We start from the raw sequence: 16,575 nt of genomic DNA, 5'->3' as shown, positions 1-16,575 counted from the left end.
TCCTGTTGAACGCAGATGCAAAAATTGTCAACACAATATTAGCAGACCCTATTCAACACTATGTTAAAAGGATAATACACTATAGTTGAGTGGGATTTATTCCAGGGATGCAAGGATGGTTAAACATTTGCAAATCAATGTAATATGCCCCATTAACAAAATAAAGGATAAAACTCATATGGCAATCTCAACAGATGTAGAAAAAGCATTTGTCAAAATTCAGTGTATATTTATGACAAGAACTCTGAATATGTGGGTATAGAGAAAATATCCATCAACATAATAAAGCTATGTATGACAAGCCCAGAACTAAGATTGTACTGAAGAGTAAAAAACTGAAAGCTTGGGGGATCCCTGGATGGCTCAGTGGTTTAGTGCCTGCCTTTGGCCTAGAGCATGATCCTGGAGTCCCGGGATCGAGTCCCACATCAGGCCCCCTGCATGTAGCCTGCTTCTCCCTCTGCCTGTGTCTCTGCCTCTCTCTCTCTCTCTCTGTCTGTCTTATGCATAAATAAATAAAATCTTTTTTAAAAAACTGAAAGCTTTCCCTCTAAGATTAGGAAAAAGACAAGGATGCCTGCCCATTCTAATTACTCTTATTAAACATAGTTTTGGAAATCCCTAGTCACAGCAGTTAGGCAAGAAATTAAAGCTGTCCAAATTGGAAAGAAGTAAAACCCATTATTTGCAGATGACATGCTTTTATATAGAGAAAATGCTAAAGACTCTGCCAAATAAACTATTAAAATTAATAATTGCATGCAGTAGAGTTGCAGCATAGAAAATAAAAAATCTGGTGCATTTCTATATGGTAACAATAAACTATCAGAAAGAGAAATTAAGGGGTGCCTGGGTGGCTCAGGTGGTTAAGCATCTGCCTCCAGCTCAGGTCATGAACCCAGAGTCCTGGGATCCAGCCCCACATAAAACTCCCTGCTTAGTGGGGAGTCTGCTTCTGACTCTACCCCTCCCCTCTGCTCGTGTTCTCTCTCTGGGTCTCACTGTCTCTCAAATTAAGAAAATCTTCTTAAAAATTTAAGAAAACAGCCCCATTTACAACTGCATCAAAAAGAATAAAATACCTAGGAATAAATTTAACCAAGGAGGTGAGAGACCTGCACACTGAAAACTATAAGACATTGATGAAAGAAACTGAAGAACATAGAAATAAATAAATGGGAAAATATGCCATCTTATAGTTTGGAAGAATATTCTTAAGATCTCCATATTTCAAAAAGTAATGTACAGATTCAGTACCTTGGTTAGCAGTACCTAACCAAAATCCCAATGGTATTTTTCATAGACATAGAACAGTCAGTCAGTCCTAAAATTTGTATGGGACCACAAATGATCCTGAACAGCCAGAGCAATCTTCAGAGAGAAGAGTAAAATTGGAGGCATGACACTCCCTGATTTCAAACCATACTAAAAGAGGTGAGAATATGTAATGGGAAAAGGACAGTCTCTTTAAAAAGTGGTATTTGGAAAACTGGACAGCCATATGCAAAAGAATGAAATGACAGGTCTGTCATATACCATACATAAAATTCAACTCAAAATAGATTAAAGACTCGAATGTAAGACCTAAAACCATAGAACTCCTAGAAGAAAACATGGTAAGCCCTTTGACATCCATTCAACAACAATTTTTTTGGATCTGACTCCAGTATCAAAGGGAACAAAAGTAAAAATAAACCAGTAGGTTTAAACAACAAAAAAGACCCATCTATATGTTGCCTGCAAGAGACTTCAAACTAAAAAGCTTCTGCACAGCAAAGGTAGCCATCAACAAAATAGAAAGGCAGCCTACTGAATGGGAGAAAATAGTAGTAGCAAATCATATATCTGATAAGAGATTTATATCCAAAATATATAAAGAACTCTTACAACTCAATAGCCAAAAAAAACCAATCAATTTGAATAAAAAATGGACAGAGGATCTGAATAGACATTTTTTCAAAGAAGACATACAGATGGCCATCAGGCTTGTGAAAAGATGCTCAGTATCATCATCAGGGAAATGCAAATGAAAACCACAGTGAGATATCACCTCACACCTGTTAGAATGGCTCTCTCTATATAAAATGGGATAGTGCTCAGACATAAAAAAGAATGAGATCTTGCCATTTGTGACAACATGCATGGACCTTGAGCATGTCATGCTAATGAAGTAAGTCAAGTAGGGACAGTATTACATGATCTCACTTATAATTGGAACTTAAAAAAGCAAAGATGAACAAAAAAAATTATAAAATGGTGGTTGTCAGGAGGATGAGTGAAATGGGTTAAGGGGTCAAGGAGAACAAACTTCAGTCATGGGAAGGTATAGCATGGTGACAGTAGTCAATAATGTTGTGCACATTCTAAAGTCAAGACAGTAAATCTTAAAGTTCTCACCACAAGAAAACAAATTTGTATGGTGACACTTGGTAACTAGACTTAACTGTGGTGATCATTTTGTGATGTAGACAAATGTCAAAACATTGTGCACCTGAGGCTAATATGTTATATGTTAATCATATCTCAACAAAAGAATACATGTTGTGTACTTGGTTGTCATAGTGGCAGAAATCCTATTGGAAAGGGGAGAACAAAACTTTGTCTCTTCTTGATGATGGGAGAAGTAAAATATACTGGAATTAGAATTTTAAAAATTACTTTAAAATTTAGCAAATTAAAGTATTCTTTGCTTTACCATCCTAATACCTTATTGAAAATCTTACCTAGAATTTCCTGATTATGGTTGTTATGCTTACTATACTATAGAACTTTTGAATATGAGAATGGTCCTGTCCTTTGCATACGGTAGGCACACAGAATAGTTGTTGATTTGACTTACCTGTATTAGGAGAAGGGGTAGTTTGCCTTAATACCTTTACATTTGCCCAGGGAGGATGTATCTCTGACAGTTTGTTGCCTTTTTTTTTTTTTTTTCCTCTTCTTTCCTCACTTTTCTGCTTGTCTCCCTTTTCTGTAGTCTCAATTCAGCAGTTAACCACAGATTTTAAAATCTGGATTGATACAAAGACACAATCAAAATTTTGATTGAAAATTTGTAGCCAAGTCAGGCTTGCAGTAAACTAGAAACATGGCCCAACTACAATCAGAATTTATTACTTTAAAGACAGAAGATGCTTTAGAGATTACTTTATTTAAGGCAGTGACTGCCACTGCTTCTCCTTCTCCCCTCCACCTCCCTAGCAGTTAAGGTAAATTTTTTGAGCTGTATTATTGTAGTGCCTAAACTGAGACTAGAATCCAAGTCTTTTGGTTCATAGTTTATTGGTTTTTCCAACTATATTGCATGGTCGAATATTGACATTCACTGATCTCAGATGTCATGGGTACATGTAAGAAATTAATTAGATGATTTGTTTTGTTTTAAACTCAACTGTAAAGATGAGATAAGAAGCTTTGATTTTCAGTAAGAATTGGGCCATAGTATTCTGTGACAGCTGGGCTCTCTTCTCCATTGTAAATGGTACTCTGTCTCTTTTTTAGAAGAGTTTTTTGCCTCTTCTAATGTTACATTTTTAACAGGTGGTAGATGCTCCACTGGAAAACATTCAGAAACAAGATGTTACCGGAAGCCTGGAGTGGAGCTTGGACAATTCAAATGCAGCTCTTGTCCACTATAGTTGTGAAGGAGATAACTTGAAACTTTGGATTAATTTTTTAAATGAGTATACACATCTAGCTTTATAAAATTTAAAGGGGTTTTTTTGTATCCTTTTTCCATGGTTCTTATATTTTTAGCTATGAAATAGCACTGCCAGACACTGTTCACTGGACAAAGGGGAAGTCATTTGGAAAATTGGGGATTTATAGAATTCTGTGAAATGACTGGACATGGGGGAGAAAAGACAGAATTATCAGGAATTTTCTGATCAATACTAGTAACAAATTAGAAAATATAATGAGGGAAAGATTAGATTCAAAATAGCAACAAAAAATATGAAATACCTGGGAACCTACTAAAAAATGTGTAGGGGCTCCCGAGTGGCTTAGTCGGTTATGCATCTGATTCTTGATTTCAGCTCAGGTCATAACCTCAGGGTTGTGAGATCAGGCCCCAAGCCCCAGGTCAGGCTCTGCACCCAGCGTGGAATCTGCTTAGGATTCTCTTTCTTCTGACCCTCTCCTCCACCCCCACCCCCCAAAAGTGAAATGCGTAATTGTCTTGTGAGAAGAAACCTGCAAAATTATTGGGCCACAAAAGAAGAGATGAAACCTTGGGAAGAGATACTATTAACCTGACTAGGAACAATAAAGACTTACAAAGATGTTGGGGTCCTGGTTGGCTCAGTCATTGGAGCATTCAGCTCTTGATCTTGGGGTTGTGAATTTGAGTTCCACATTGGGTGTAGAGATTATATACAAATAAAATCTTAAAAAAAAAAAGCTTGGGCATCTGGGTGGCTGAGTTGGTTAAGTGTCTGCTTTTGGCCCAGGTCATGACCGCAGGGTCTGAGGATCAAGTCCCGCATCACATTGGCTCCCTGCTCAGTGAGGAGTCTGCTTCTCCCTCTCCCTCTGCCCCTGTACCCTGCTTATGCTCTCTCTCTCTCTCTCAAATAAATAAATACAATCTTTGTAAAAAGCTTATGAAAATGTTAACTTAGGCTAAATTAATGTATGGGTGTAGTATGAGTTACATAAAAATTTTAGTGGATTTTGTTTGTTCTTTAATTTATATATTGTAAATGAAAAATGGTTCTGAATGTTAGCTGCACATTAGAATTACCTGGGGAGCTTTAAAATATTCCAGAATCCAGCGGCACCTGGATGGCTCAGTCAGTTAAGTGTCCAACTGTTGGTTTTGGCCCAGGTTTTGATCTCAGGGTCCTGAGGAACCCCATGTCAGACTCTCCGCTCAACAGGGAGCCTTCTCTCCCTCCTGCCCCCTGTCCCCTGCTCATGTTCTCTCTCTCTCAAATAAATAAATAAATCTTAAAAAAAATTACATAAGATATTCCAGTATCCAGCCATACTTCCTATATTGCAAACCAATAAAATCTGAATATTTTATTTTGAAGGAGGGGCCTAGGGATCAGTATTTCTGTAACCCTTTATCATCAGAGTCCATTGGCTTCCATTTTGGTTTTTGAGTTTCTATTTTAAGTAGTTCAAATTATTTATAGTAATTGATATTTTGTAACTTATTATTTCTTAGAGATCTGTAAAACAAAAAGGAAAATTACTAAAAAAATAGAATAAAATTCATTCTAGCTTGCAGTCACTATCTGGGGTCATAAGACATGTATAAATCTATAGTACAGAATCTTACTGACCTTACTTTTCTGTATTTTGAAGCTGTTCACTATTTCAATGTCCTAAGAATTATTTAACCAAAAAAAAAAAAAAAAATGGATGACTGAGGTCATTGGCTAGAAGGATGATACAAGGATAAAATAAATCATCAGTATTATATCATCTTTCAGTTTTATTGTGGCATTGCCCAAAGTACTGCATAATCTTTCAAAAAGATACAAAAAAAGTTTGGAGATATTCATCCTTTTTCTTTTCTTTTTTTTTTTAACCCTTCGTTTAACATATTTGAGAATTTAGATTTTTAAATTTTCATTTTCTATCATTAACTGCAAAGAAAAAAATCAGAAAATTAGACATTTCAGAGCTACCAGACAATCAGAAGATGAGTATAAAGAAACAGCAACACTTAAACTAATAATGTTGGTGAATCATTTTAAGTAAAATCTCAGGCTTAGTGTTCAGATGATTTTCCTGATGAGCTTTTGCAAACTCAGAATCATTAAACGGTATTCCTAAAGACAGAAGCGAATGTATTACATATTGATGCATGATAGCTTATGAGCAATTAGTTGCATTCAAAGGGTGATTTTTTTTTGGGGGGGGGATATATATACATCAATAACGGGGAAATGTGGAAAAAGAAATTTTCTATGTTTAAATTTTTATAAACATTGTTCTTAAAGTCATTTTTTCTATTCCTTTATTCTCATTTCTATAAAGTAGTCATAAAATGGTTTAAAATATTAAATATAAGGAGTAAATAGGACTCAGTAAATTGCAATGGCTATTTTTTCTGGTATACTGAGAATTAAAGCTCTGTGGTTGCAGTGTGCAGCTAGGGTTGAGAACCACTGTTCTATGGAGACTTCGTCTGGACAGATAAACAGAGGAGATTAGGTAAGACTTTTTTTTTAAGATTTTATTTATTTATTCATAAGAGAAAGAGAGAGACGCAGAGACACAGGCAGAGGGAGAAGCAGGCTCCACGCAGGGAGCCCAATGTGGGACTCAATCCCGGGTCTTCAGGGTCACGCCCTGGGCCGAAGGCCGCTGAGCCACCCAGGGGTCCCCATGGGTAAGACTTTTTTTAAAGGTTAAGTTATGGGAATATAGCCTAGATTAGTCTGACCAGGTGCATGGTACTCACATAAGAATAAGAAAACAGGTTAATGGATTTGACCAAACAGCCGAGAAGCAGATGTTAGAATATATAAGAGTTTAATATAAAGAATGTTGTAAATTCACAGATTAGATTATTAATACCATTAATAAATGCTACCACTTGTTTACTATGTGCTGATGAACACACACATTATCATTTAATCCTCTTCCTAACATAGTTGTCGCTGCTATTATTGTTCCCGTTTACAAGTGAGGAAACCTGAGGTCACATGGTATTTGGTGATTCTGAAGCAGTTGCTTAGTTCTTTTAGAATGTAAATATTTTTTAAAAAAATATTTTACTTATTTATTCATAGAGACAGAGACACAGGCAGAGGGAGAAGCAGGCATCATACAGAGAGCCTGACATGGGACTCGATCCAGGGTCTCCAGGATCACGCCTGGGCTGCAGGCGGCGCTAAACGCTGCGCCACCGGGGCTGCCCTAAAATGTAAATATTTTTTAAAAGGGGGGACACTTTTAAAAACTACATCAATAAAGTTCAGATGGATAAAAAATATAAAGCTCATTTCCTAAATATAAATAATAAATACAGGCATTCCCCACCTTTTGAACTTTGCATTACACCACTCACTTTTATGAAAGACCTACATTAGTACCTGTTTTTGCCAGCTGAAAGAAGCCCAAAGAAGTTTTTTTTTTTTTTTTTACTTTTATGGAAAAAGGTGAAACAAGCAAAAATAGTGTCTGTTTTGGGGTACCTGGCTGGCTCAGTCACTGAAACATGCGACTCTTGATCTCGGGGTTGAGATCAAGCCCATTGATCAAGATCTAGCCCCATGTTGGGCACGGAGATTACTTTAAAAGACATACTAAAAAAGAGAAAATAGTGTTTGTTTTGCAGTGAGCCATTAGAGAGGCAGTGCATACCCTGAGCAGCAGGAGTGGCACCACCAAGCTCCTTTCCTGGAGCTCAGCATCTGCACATCAAGCTGTCGTAGTTTTGACTGCGTCTTTGATAAAGCATCTATGTTTTATCTTGATTTATTTTTGTATATCCATTAGCAAGATGTGTCCTAAGGTATCAGAAAAGCCTAAAGTGGGGGGTTTTGGGGGTCTGGGAACACTCAAAAATTTTTCTATGTAAATTAATGGGGATTTAAAAGGCTTTTTTTGCTTTAAGCCTTTCGGCTTACAAAAGGTTTCCTAGGAATGCTCTACTTTCTGATAGCAGAGGCAACCTGTAGCAGGTGCATCTGCTCTCTGGATAAGGAGAGCTTAGGAGTAATGGAAGAAAAATCGCAAAAGAATATATTGGTAAGTTTAACTAAAGAAATAAAACTGCTTCTATGTCAAACACCATAAAATTACAGCTTAATATACCAGCTTATTACAGCAAAGAAATAAATGGGTTTATAGCCTTTCTGTGTAAAACACTCTCATATAAATTAATAAACCCTAAATATACAAGTTTAGAAATACACAGGGTCAATAAACACATGCTAATGTTGCCTTCACTAGACAGCTATGAAATAAAAGATTTCATTAAACTAAAAGTACTGTATTGTTCTTTGCTGTCTTAGGACCTTTGTCTGTAGTATTAGTTCCTCTGTATGGCCGACTCCCCATGCTTTAGGACTCCGTGTATAGCAGCATCTCAGTGAGGCCTTTGAGAATCACTCAGTTTTTCCTAGTTTGGTGACACGTTGACTTCCTTCTTGGCACTTCACCTTTCAGAATCACCTGTTGTTCGCTTCCTTGTTGGCTTCCTCCAGTAGATTCTGTGCTCTGAGAGGAAAGGAATATGGATGCCATCTAAAAAGTATTCAATAAATGTTGGATACATTAAAAAGAAGTAAATGAATAAAATGAGATGCCATTTTTGAAATTTATCTTGTTTACTTATATTTTTAAAGAAAAATATGTGAGACGAGATGGGATGGGTACAGTCCTTGTGCTGCCTGGTACGTTGGTGTTACGCTTCAGAATGGAAATTTTGTAAAAGGTAGCAAGAGCCTTAAACATTCATGCCTTTTGACCTAGTAATTTTACTTCTTGGAAACTGTCCTAAAGAAGTCATCTCTGCCAGAGAATGCGGAAGCTTTCGTCTTACCTCTTCCTATGGCCACTGGTATTCCTTCCTAAGAAAAGTAGGCAGAAATCTAATTGGGCCTTGTCTTCTCGTTGTCTTCTGCTTCCTCTCTGTGCTGCTCAGTGAGTAAGTTATGCAGAGGGCACACTGCGTGGCCTGGCCGAGTGATCTTGTAATATTGTCACAAAAGCCTTTAAAAGAGGTCAGTGTGCTGGTGGTAAATTTGGGTGTGGGGGAAAGCAGAGGCCCTGAGCCAAAGGGTAGTAAGTACCCTCATCCAGTTTACCAGAGCAGCTTGCTTTGGGGTACCCAGCAGTAACCCAGCTAAAAGTGGTACTTTGAGTTCCCTTTTGGTAACTTCTCTTCTCCCATCCCTGTCTATGCCCTCCCTGCTGGACACCCAGCTATCTCTTTCCTATGTGTGTGTTGGGGGGGGGGGGGGAGGACGCATTTTTGTATTCCTGAGGTGGGTTTTTTATTTGTTTGTTGTTGTTTTAAGCTCAGTGCTTCCCTTCTTCACATCAGACACATACAGAAAATATTTTAGGACCAACAGGGATAACGGAAAGTTCTGAAATTCTTCATGCTCATTGTTTTTCCAGTGTAGGTCACAATCCATTAGTGAAAATCAATCAAGTGGACCGTGACTATGATTAAAAGAAATGGAGATAATAGAATACATTATTTATAGTTGAAAGAATTATATGAGTATGTATTTGTAACCTTGCGGTATGAAATGTACTCTTTATGTGGGTCACTGTCAAACTTTGAAAGCTATTTGTTCTAGCCAAATACCACTTAATGATGCACAAGCTTTTCTTTTGTTGCGTCATTCTTAAATGGGACAAGATTTATGAGCAGAAATTCAGGCTTAATACATTGCAGAATTTGCAGAACGAAACATTCAAGAGTCTGACTAAATATATCATGATGACCTATTATTTCAGATTATTTGCTGAATCTAGTATTCTCTTCTTTCTTCTTTGTAGGGTTTGCTGTAAAGGTCCAAGGGTCAGCAGTAGCTTTCTTAGTTCTTATAGAGTCAGTGGAGCCGTAAGGAGTGACTGGTGTACCCTAGTACACTGGTAATGGCACCAAGGGATCAGATTGGAGCCTTAGTTCTGTGACAGCCTTGGGCAGAGTAGTTAACTTCTTTTTATCTGTTTACTCATCTATAAAATGGAGCTAATAAAATGCATACCTATTGTAAAGTTGCCGTGAGTAGGACATACTGTATTGCATTCAAAGTGCTCAGCTGGTTACTGGACTCCCAGTGAGTAGAACTACTTCGGGGCTGTTCTGCATTGAACGTTATTGAATCTCTCTCCGTGTGCCTTAGTTTCTCCTTCAGCCCACATTTCAGCTAATACTAGCTTCTTTGGGAGATATAAAAACTTCTGTAATTACTTCATCGGAAATTGAGACCGTTAAAATCAGAAGGTAATAAATGTGAAAAGTACTGTCCAATTTAGATGGTCCTAATTCCAGTAGCGGCAACAATAGGGAACTGATTGCAGTGCACACGAGCTGACTAATAACTCTGTGTCCAAAGGAGTAGATTCTGCAGTTGATTTTGATGGGAATAAATAAGTACTTTCCGTTCCCTAAAAGTGTGAAGCTCTTTCTACCCTAGGACCTTCACAGTTACTCCTTTTGCTTGAAGTACCCTTCTCTGTCCCCACACCTGTCCGTATGTGTAGTCCCCACTTACCCGCTGAACAGTTCCGCTCTAGAAAAGCCTCCCCTGACCATCCAGTCTGAATAGCTTCCCAGCTAGTTTTTGTAAATCATTTTTAAAAATCGTAACATTGACTTACTATTTGGTTCTCAATTTTGTTTTCTGTTTCACTCCTGACCAACTAGGGTGTAAAACTTGAGGAACAGGGACCTTGCTCATGTTGTATATTTTTTCCCTGCACTTAGATCAGTGCCTAACAGAGTGAATACTTGTTGGATGTTTAAAGATAGCGTAAAGTGTGAAAAATTATCCATGATTGTACTTCTCAAAGGTAAATAACAGTTGTTGACACCATGGTATATACTTTTTTAATTTTATTTTCTGTGTGTATGCTTACGTGTTTGTTCACAAGTGTCTGTGATTACGCGTTTATACTATATTTCATTGAATCTAAAGATGAACATGGTTTAGTATATTTTATGTCTCTGAAATTGAGATGTCATATAATCAGAGGTATGCCGTGAGGTAACTAGCAGCCTTTCTCATTTCCAGTGGCACATAAAATGAAGATGTGTCTTAAGGTCTGTAGCATCTTAGATTTGATGAAATGCGATATATATTTGAAACAAATGAGATTATGATGTTCCACTCTTTCCACGCCTAAATATCTTGACCATTTTCCCATATCACTATATTTAGATCTATCTCCTTATTCCCAGGTATCTAGCATATTATGGGTTATCATAAATTGTCCAACCAGTTCCTCATGGTAGACATTTGGAGCTTTTCCAGTTTTGTGTGTGTGTGTGTGTGTGTGTGTTGTAAACCGTGCTGTGTTGGACATCCTTGTGCACGTCTTCATACACTCAACTGGAATTTCTTTTGATAAAACACCTAGATCAGTGAGTACCCGTATCTTCCGTAGTATAAGGGCACCATTTCCCTGTATCCTCAGTAGTACTGCGCCTGAGGAAATTTTAAAAACTTTTGTTAATCTCGTAAGTGAAAAAAATATCCTAATGTCATATTATCATTTCTTGGGTTATGAGTGGGATTGAGCCTCTTTTTGTGTTTATGGACTGTTTTTATTTCTTCTTCCATGATGCACAGTGTGTAGGACAGTAAACCTTTAATTGGCTGGCATGTTTGGTGTAATTAGAAAAAGAGTCATAGTTTGGAGCCCTGTATTATCATATAATTTCTTGGGAACAGCTTTCAGGATAGAGCCTACCCTTGTGGGGAGCAAAGGGGCTTTATAAGGACCCATGATTAGAGGAGACAAATTCAGGAATAATCAGAATCTTTATAGTGGAGGCCAGAAAAGGGTACAGTATCATCAGTTTGTGAGTTGAATACTGGAATTTAGACTATGCTGTTAGACTTTAAATGTTCCTCTTCTCTTTAATATGACTTAGTTGTGGTAGTATTAGGTTAGTAGGTCTGAAATAGGACACAACTCAAGGACTTGAATGAAGTCACTGTTGAATCTAATGATTAAATCTGTGACCATTTAAGAGTAGATTCATAGGAGTTTTTTACACAATGCCAAAACGTTGTCAACAATTTTGAACACCTTTGCTGTGCCGGCGGGGGGGGGGGGGGGGGGGGGGGGGTCAGTTTCAAAGGTAGATTGCAGATGGTCTATCTTGTAGGTTCCATTGCAGCCTTTAAAGGAGACAGATTTCAATCCTTTGGTAAGAATGAAGCCAGAAGGTATATGGAATGTGAAGAGCACAGAGGAAGGTGTTTAGTCTAAATGAATTTAAAAGAGGGTCACCTGGGGGGCTCAGTGGTTGAGCATCTGCCTTCGGCTCAGGGCGTGACCCCAGGGTCCTGGGATCGAGTCCCACATCGGGCTCCGCGCAGGGAGCCTGCTTCTCCCTCTGCCTGTGTCTCTGCCTCTCTCTGTGTCTCTCATGAATAAACAAAATCTTTAATAAGTAAATAAATATGTTTAAAGGAGACTCCTGGCTTTGATACACTCAACTGGAAGTGAGTTAGTCGATAACCTAAACTGAGTCCTAAAGGATCAATAAGAGTTAACTGTGAGTATCAAGTAGTAAAGGATACGACAGCATGAGAGAAGGCATGTGTAGATGAAGTGGACTGTGAGGAGTAGAGTTTTCTTAGAACATAAAGTTTGAGCTGAAGAGTGACTTGATGAGTCTGGGAAGGTAAGCAAGAACCAGATAACGAACAGCCTAGTGTGCCATGCTTGAAAATCTGCATTTTGTAGGTCAAGGAGAGTTCTTTTGAATAATGACATGGTGAGATTTGCATTTGAGAAATCACTGCCTGAAGACTGATTTAGGGGGCAAGACCAAAGACACATTGGCAAATAGTTCTGGTAATCCAGGTGAGAGGATTAAGGCTTTAGCTCATTGGGAATAGCTTACCAGAAAAAATTCTTAATTTCTCTTAGTTTTTACAGAATTTTGCCCTCTTCTTCAGAATCCCTCTGAGATTAAATTTCATGGAACTGAGATTATTATTTTGCAGAAAAGACTTATATTCATTGTCCAGTTGTTTATTCCTTTATGTCTGTAAGAAGTTTATGCTTTTATTAATATCTACTTAACTAGTATAGTGCTATATGGATTTTTGGACTAGTAAGATTTTTGATGATTATAAAAGCAGGACATGTTAACCCTTTTGGTACGCTTGGTGATTATCTTGGTAACCATTTGGGAGCATTTGCCTTTGAGTAAAAGTAAAGATTTGTTAGATTAAATTTAGGTTATATAATTTTTAACTTACATGAATTCATAACTTTTATGTGCTAATTTCTTTCTTCCTTTCTTTCTTTTTTAAAGGCTATCAGCAAAAGATGGTGGATCGCTTGGCAAACAGTGAAGCAAATACTAGACGTATAAATATAGTAGAAAACTGTTTTGGAGCAGCTGGTCAACCCTTAACTATACCTGGAAGGGTTCTTATTGGAGAAGGAGTATTGACTAAGTTGTGCAGAAAGAAGCCCAAAGCAAGGCAGTTTTTCTTATTTAATGATATTCTTGTATATGGCAATATTGTCATCCAGAAGAAAAAATACAACAAACAACATATTATTCCCCTGGAAAATGTCACTATTGATTCCATCAAAGACGAGGGGGACTTGAGGAACGGATGGCTTATCAAGACACCAACTAAATCATTTGCAGTTTATGCTGCCACTGCCACTGAGAAATCCGAGTGGATGAATCACATAAATAAATGTGTTACTGATTTGCTCTCCAAAAGTGGGAAGACACCCAGTAATGAACATGCTGCTGTCTGGGTTCCTGACTCTGAAGCAACCGTATGTATGCGTTGTCAGAAAGCAAAATTCACACCCGTTAATCGTCGTCACCATTGCCGCAAATGTGGTTTTGTCGTCTGCGGGCCCTGCTCTGAGAAGAGGTTTCTTCTTCCAAGCCAGTCCTCTAAGCCCGTGCGGATTTGTGACTTCTGCTATGACCTGCTTTCTACGGGGGACATGGCCACGTGCCAGCCCGCCAGATCGGACTCGTACAGTCAGTCACTGAAATCTCCTTTAAACGACGTATCTGATGATGATGATGATGATGATAGCAGTGACTAAGGACATATTTTGAAATATTTAATTGGGTGTGACTACCTGAGAAATCCGCTCTGGGGGGGAATGTAAAATTCTGAGCTTTCTCTCAGTTTTGCTCTAGCCATGAATTTGCCTGAGAAACTTTTAACCTATGTGCCTCAGTATATTCTATAGAAAATAGGTCCTGTCATTGTGTCCTCACCCTCATCTCCACCCAGCTCCCCACTCTTCTCCAGGGATAGATTATTGCAAAGTATATCGGATAAATTTTTGGTTTCTTATTGTTTAATTTTAGAGTGTTTTGTTGGAAGGTTGGGAAGAGATGTTTATTTAACAGATCATGTACTACATTGTTGTTTATTATATGTTCTGTTATATGGAAAAACTAAAAGCAAAAAATGATGGGGAAAGGAGGATAATGCAGTTAGCGAACATTATTAGCTTTTTTCCTGACCATCCTATCTAATGGTTAAGACACCAGTAACAAAAAAAAAAAGTGATTTGAAAATACTTTGTTTGGCTTTTTCACATACCATGTGGTGCCTTATCATAATAGCACTGTTACATGAAATAAGCCCTTACCTTCTCACTTTTAGTTTTTGAAAATAACACTGGTGCTCTTTGAAGTGATAAAATGAGCATTTATGAATGGGTGTAATTAGAAAATACTTCTCATCTGCCAGCTACAAATAACTAAATTTAGAGCTTCTTCATTCTATATGAATAATTATTTTTCCATAAAATAGTTGCAATTATATTTTTATGTTTTATAGATTCCAAATTATAATTGTCAAATATATATTTTAAATCAATAGGTAGCTTTTCATTCTTAAGAATTTGGTTTGGAACTTATCAAATACAGAATTGTCACATTGCGTTAATTTCTACTTTTAGTAAAACATTTGTAAGTGTAAATTCATCTGTTTTAACGTTATTTCTAGAATGAAAAATCTTATAAAACCTTTGAAATTCAACAATCTCTTTAAGAAAATCCCATGATAGAGCACAGACCTACTTAGGCTGAAGACTTGGAAGAAATAATGTGTAAGAGAATGATCAAGACAGACCAGTTAAGTTTGATGAGACTTTATGTCAGTGGAAGAATTGCCTATTTCAGTGTGAAACTATCTTAAATTTGCAAATATAGTGTTATATTTTATAAAGTTTTGTAAAGTCCCAAACGATATTTCTATTTTTGTAAAACAATTGTATGTTTAATCTGTTTCTGAAATCCTTTTGCAATCTGTAGAAATAGAGTAGAAATTGATCTTTCTAAATTGTAAACTTTATTGAGTCAGTCTAGATTGCTTTTGAGGATTGATAATTTTTCACTCTTTGCTTTTGAGGCAGCCATTTAGGTTGAAAGTATATTTATCATATAAAACTTGATGCATTTTGCACTATTCTCTCCGTTTGTATGCTGCAAATAATTACAGTCTTTCAAATATGAAAAAAAAAATCAGCCTAAGGTTTGTTTTAAATTCCAGACTTTTTGTTTTTAAACTTTTAAATTTGGGTGTATTGCAGATGTCACGAGTTTGAGTCAATAATGGAGAATTTTGGGATTTGGTAAAGGCACTAACTTTACTATTAAATTGTGAAGGTATCTGAGATACATAGATTTCCCTGTAGGAAATGTGAAACAAAGACACAACAGTTTTTTTATTTGTTTTGATATCAGATGAACATTTGTTTCCAAGCAATATATACACATAAGTAATCAACATATCAAAACGACTACAAAACCTGAGAAGTGCTAATGGAGACTTGCTCGGTACATAGGAACCCAGCAAGCAAATTTAGGAACCAAGGGGAAATGTTCTCGGATGACATTTGCATTGTCAACCTCTGTTGACACTGTTTTTACAATAAAAAATATTTTACAACATAATTATCTGTTCTGTGCATATTGTGACTTGAAGATTTGTTTCCCCTTTTTAAAGTAATGGGGATACTTTGCATATTTGGCCTCTTTCAATAGCTGTGAGGTGCCTTCCATGTGCCAGGCATTGTTCTGAGCACCGGGGGCAGGGGAGTAAACAAAATTTCCTTCCTCTTCATGGAATTTACATGCCAATAGAATCCAAGATATGTTTTCTTCCAGAATGTGTTCTGTAATTTTTAAAGCTTTTCTAAATCTCAGTTACATTTAAACCTGAGATTATTTGGGTGCCTATTTTTCATGCCATTTCTCTTGAATGAAATATATTTGGTCTATATTGGACCTACTGTAGCACATTAACCAAAATTGGTGACTATTGATGTAGAGGAAGCAAGATTCTGTAGATAAGAAGGAAAAATACTAATACAGGAATTCCTGCCTTTGGGTCAAGTGCGTAAAATGTCCATAGTTAATATAAAGTCATTTATGCCTTTACTACCTTCATGCTGAAATTCTCACAAATAGGTAGTATTCGGTTGTATGCCCAGTGATTCTCCAGTACTTTAGCCACACACTCCGCTCTCAGAAATGCCGATTTTGTTCTCAAATAAATAGAGCTCGTAGCTTTAAAGAGCATAGTAGCCACCATTCCCGTGTCCACACGGATTAGACTGCTACACGTCACACAGGCGGAATTTCACAGTGAAGTCTAGGATTAAAATACATGAAATTGTACTTTGACAGTAAATCCAAGGCTTTCTTTTAAAACTAAGACCAATCAACACTTAGTTTATGTCCGGCTCTACAGATCTGGTGCTGGGCGTGCTAGACTCTAAAGGCACGTTTCCCTAGAGGTCACCACCGATCGCACCCTCTAAGAGCAAGTCAAAACCAATCTCAAGAGAACTGTGCCCCCGGCTCCCGGGTGACCCCCGGTGAGGGACTCGGCCTCTGCTCACCCGGCCTCGGGGATGGAG

General features: G+C 37.4%; 1 protein-coding gene across 2 annotated transcripts in view; it reads left to right on the top strand.

Moving 5' to 3' along the window:
• The window catches only part of PLEKHF2 (pleckstrin homology and FYVE domain containing 2), a 29,779-nt gene extending 14,172 nt beyond the window's left edge, over positions 1-15,607 (top strand). For both annotated transcript variants that reach the window (XM_025433575.3, XM_025433576.3), the window contains exon 2: positions 12,977-15,607. In XM_025433575.3, coding sequence (XP_025289360.1) covers positions 12,991-13,740 — 750 coding nt within the window. In that variant the 5' untranslated portion in view covers positions 12,977-12,990 and the 3' untranslated portion in view covers positions 13,741-15,607. The remainder of the gene's footprint in view (positions 1-12,976) is intronic.
• The last annotated feature ends 968 nt before the right edge of the window (positions 15,608-16,575 follow it).

The sequence above is a fragment of the Canis lupus genome, chromosome 29, assembly GCF_003254725.2.
Source record: "Canis lupus dingo isolate Sandy chromosome 29, ASM325472v2, whole genome shotgun sequence".
Lineage (NCBI taxonomy): Eukaryota > Metazoa > Chordata > Mammalia > Carnivora > Canidae > Canis > Canis lupus.
This window is presented reverse-complemented; position numbering and strand designations above follow the sequence as displayed.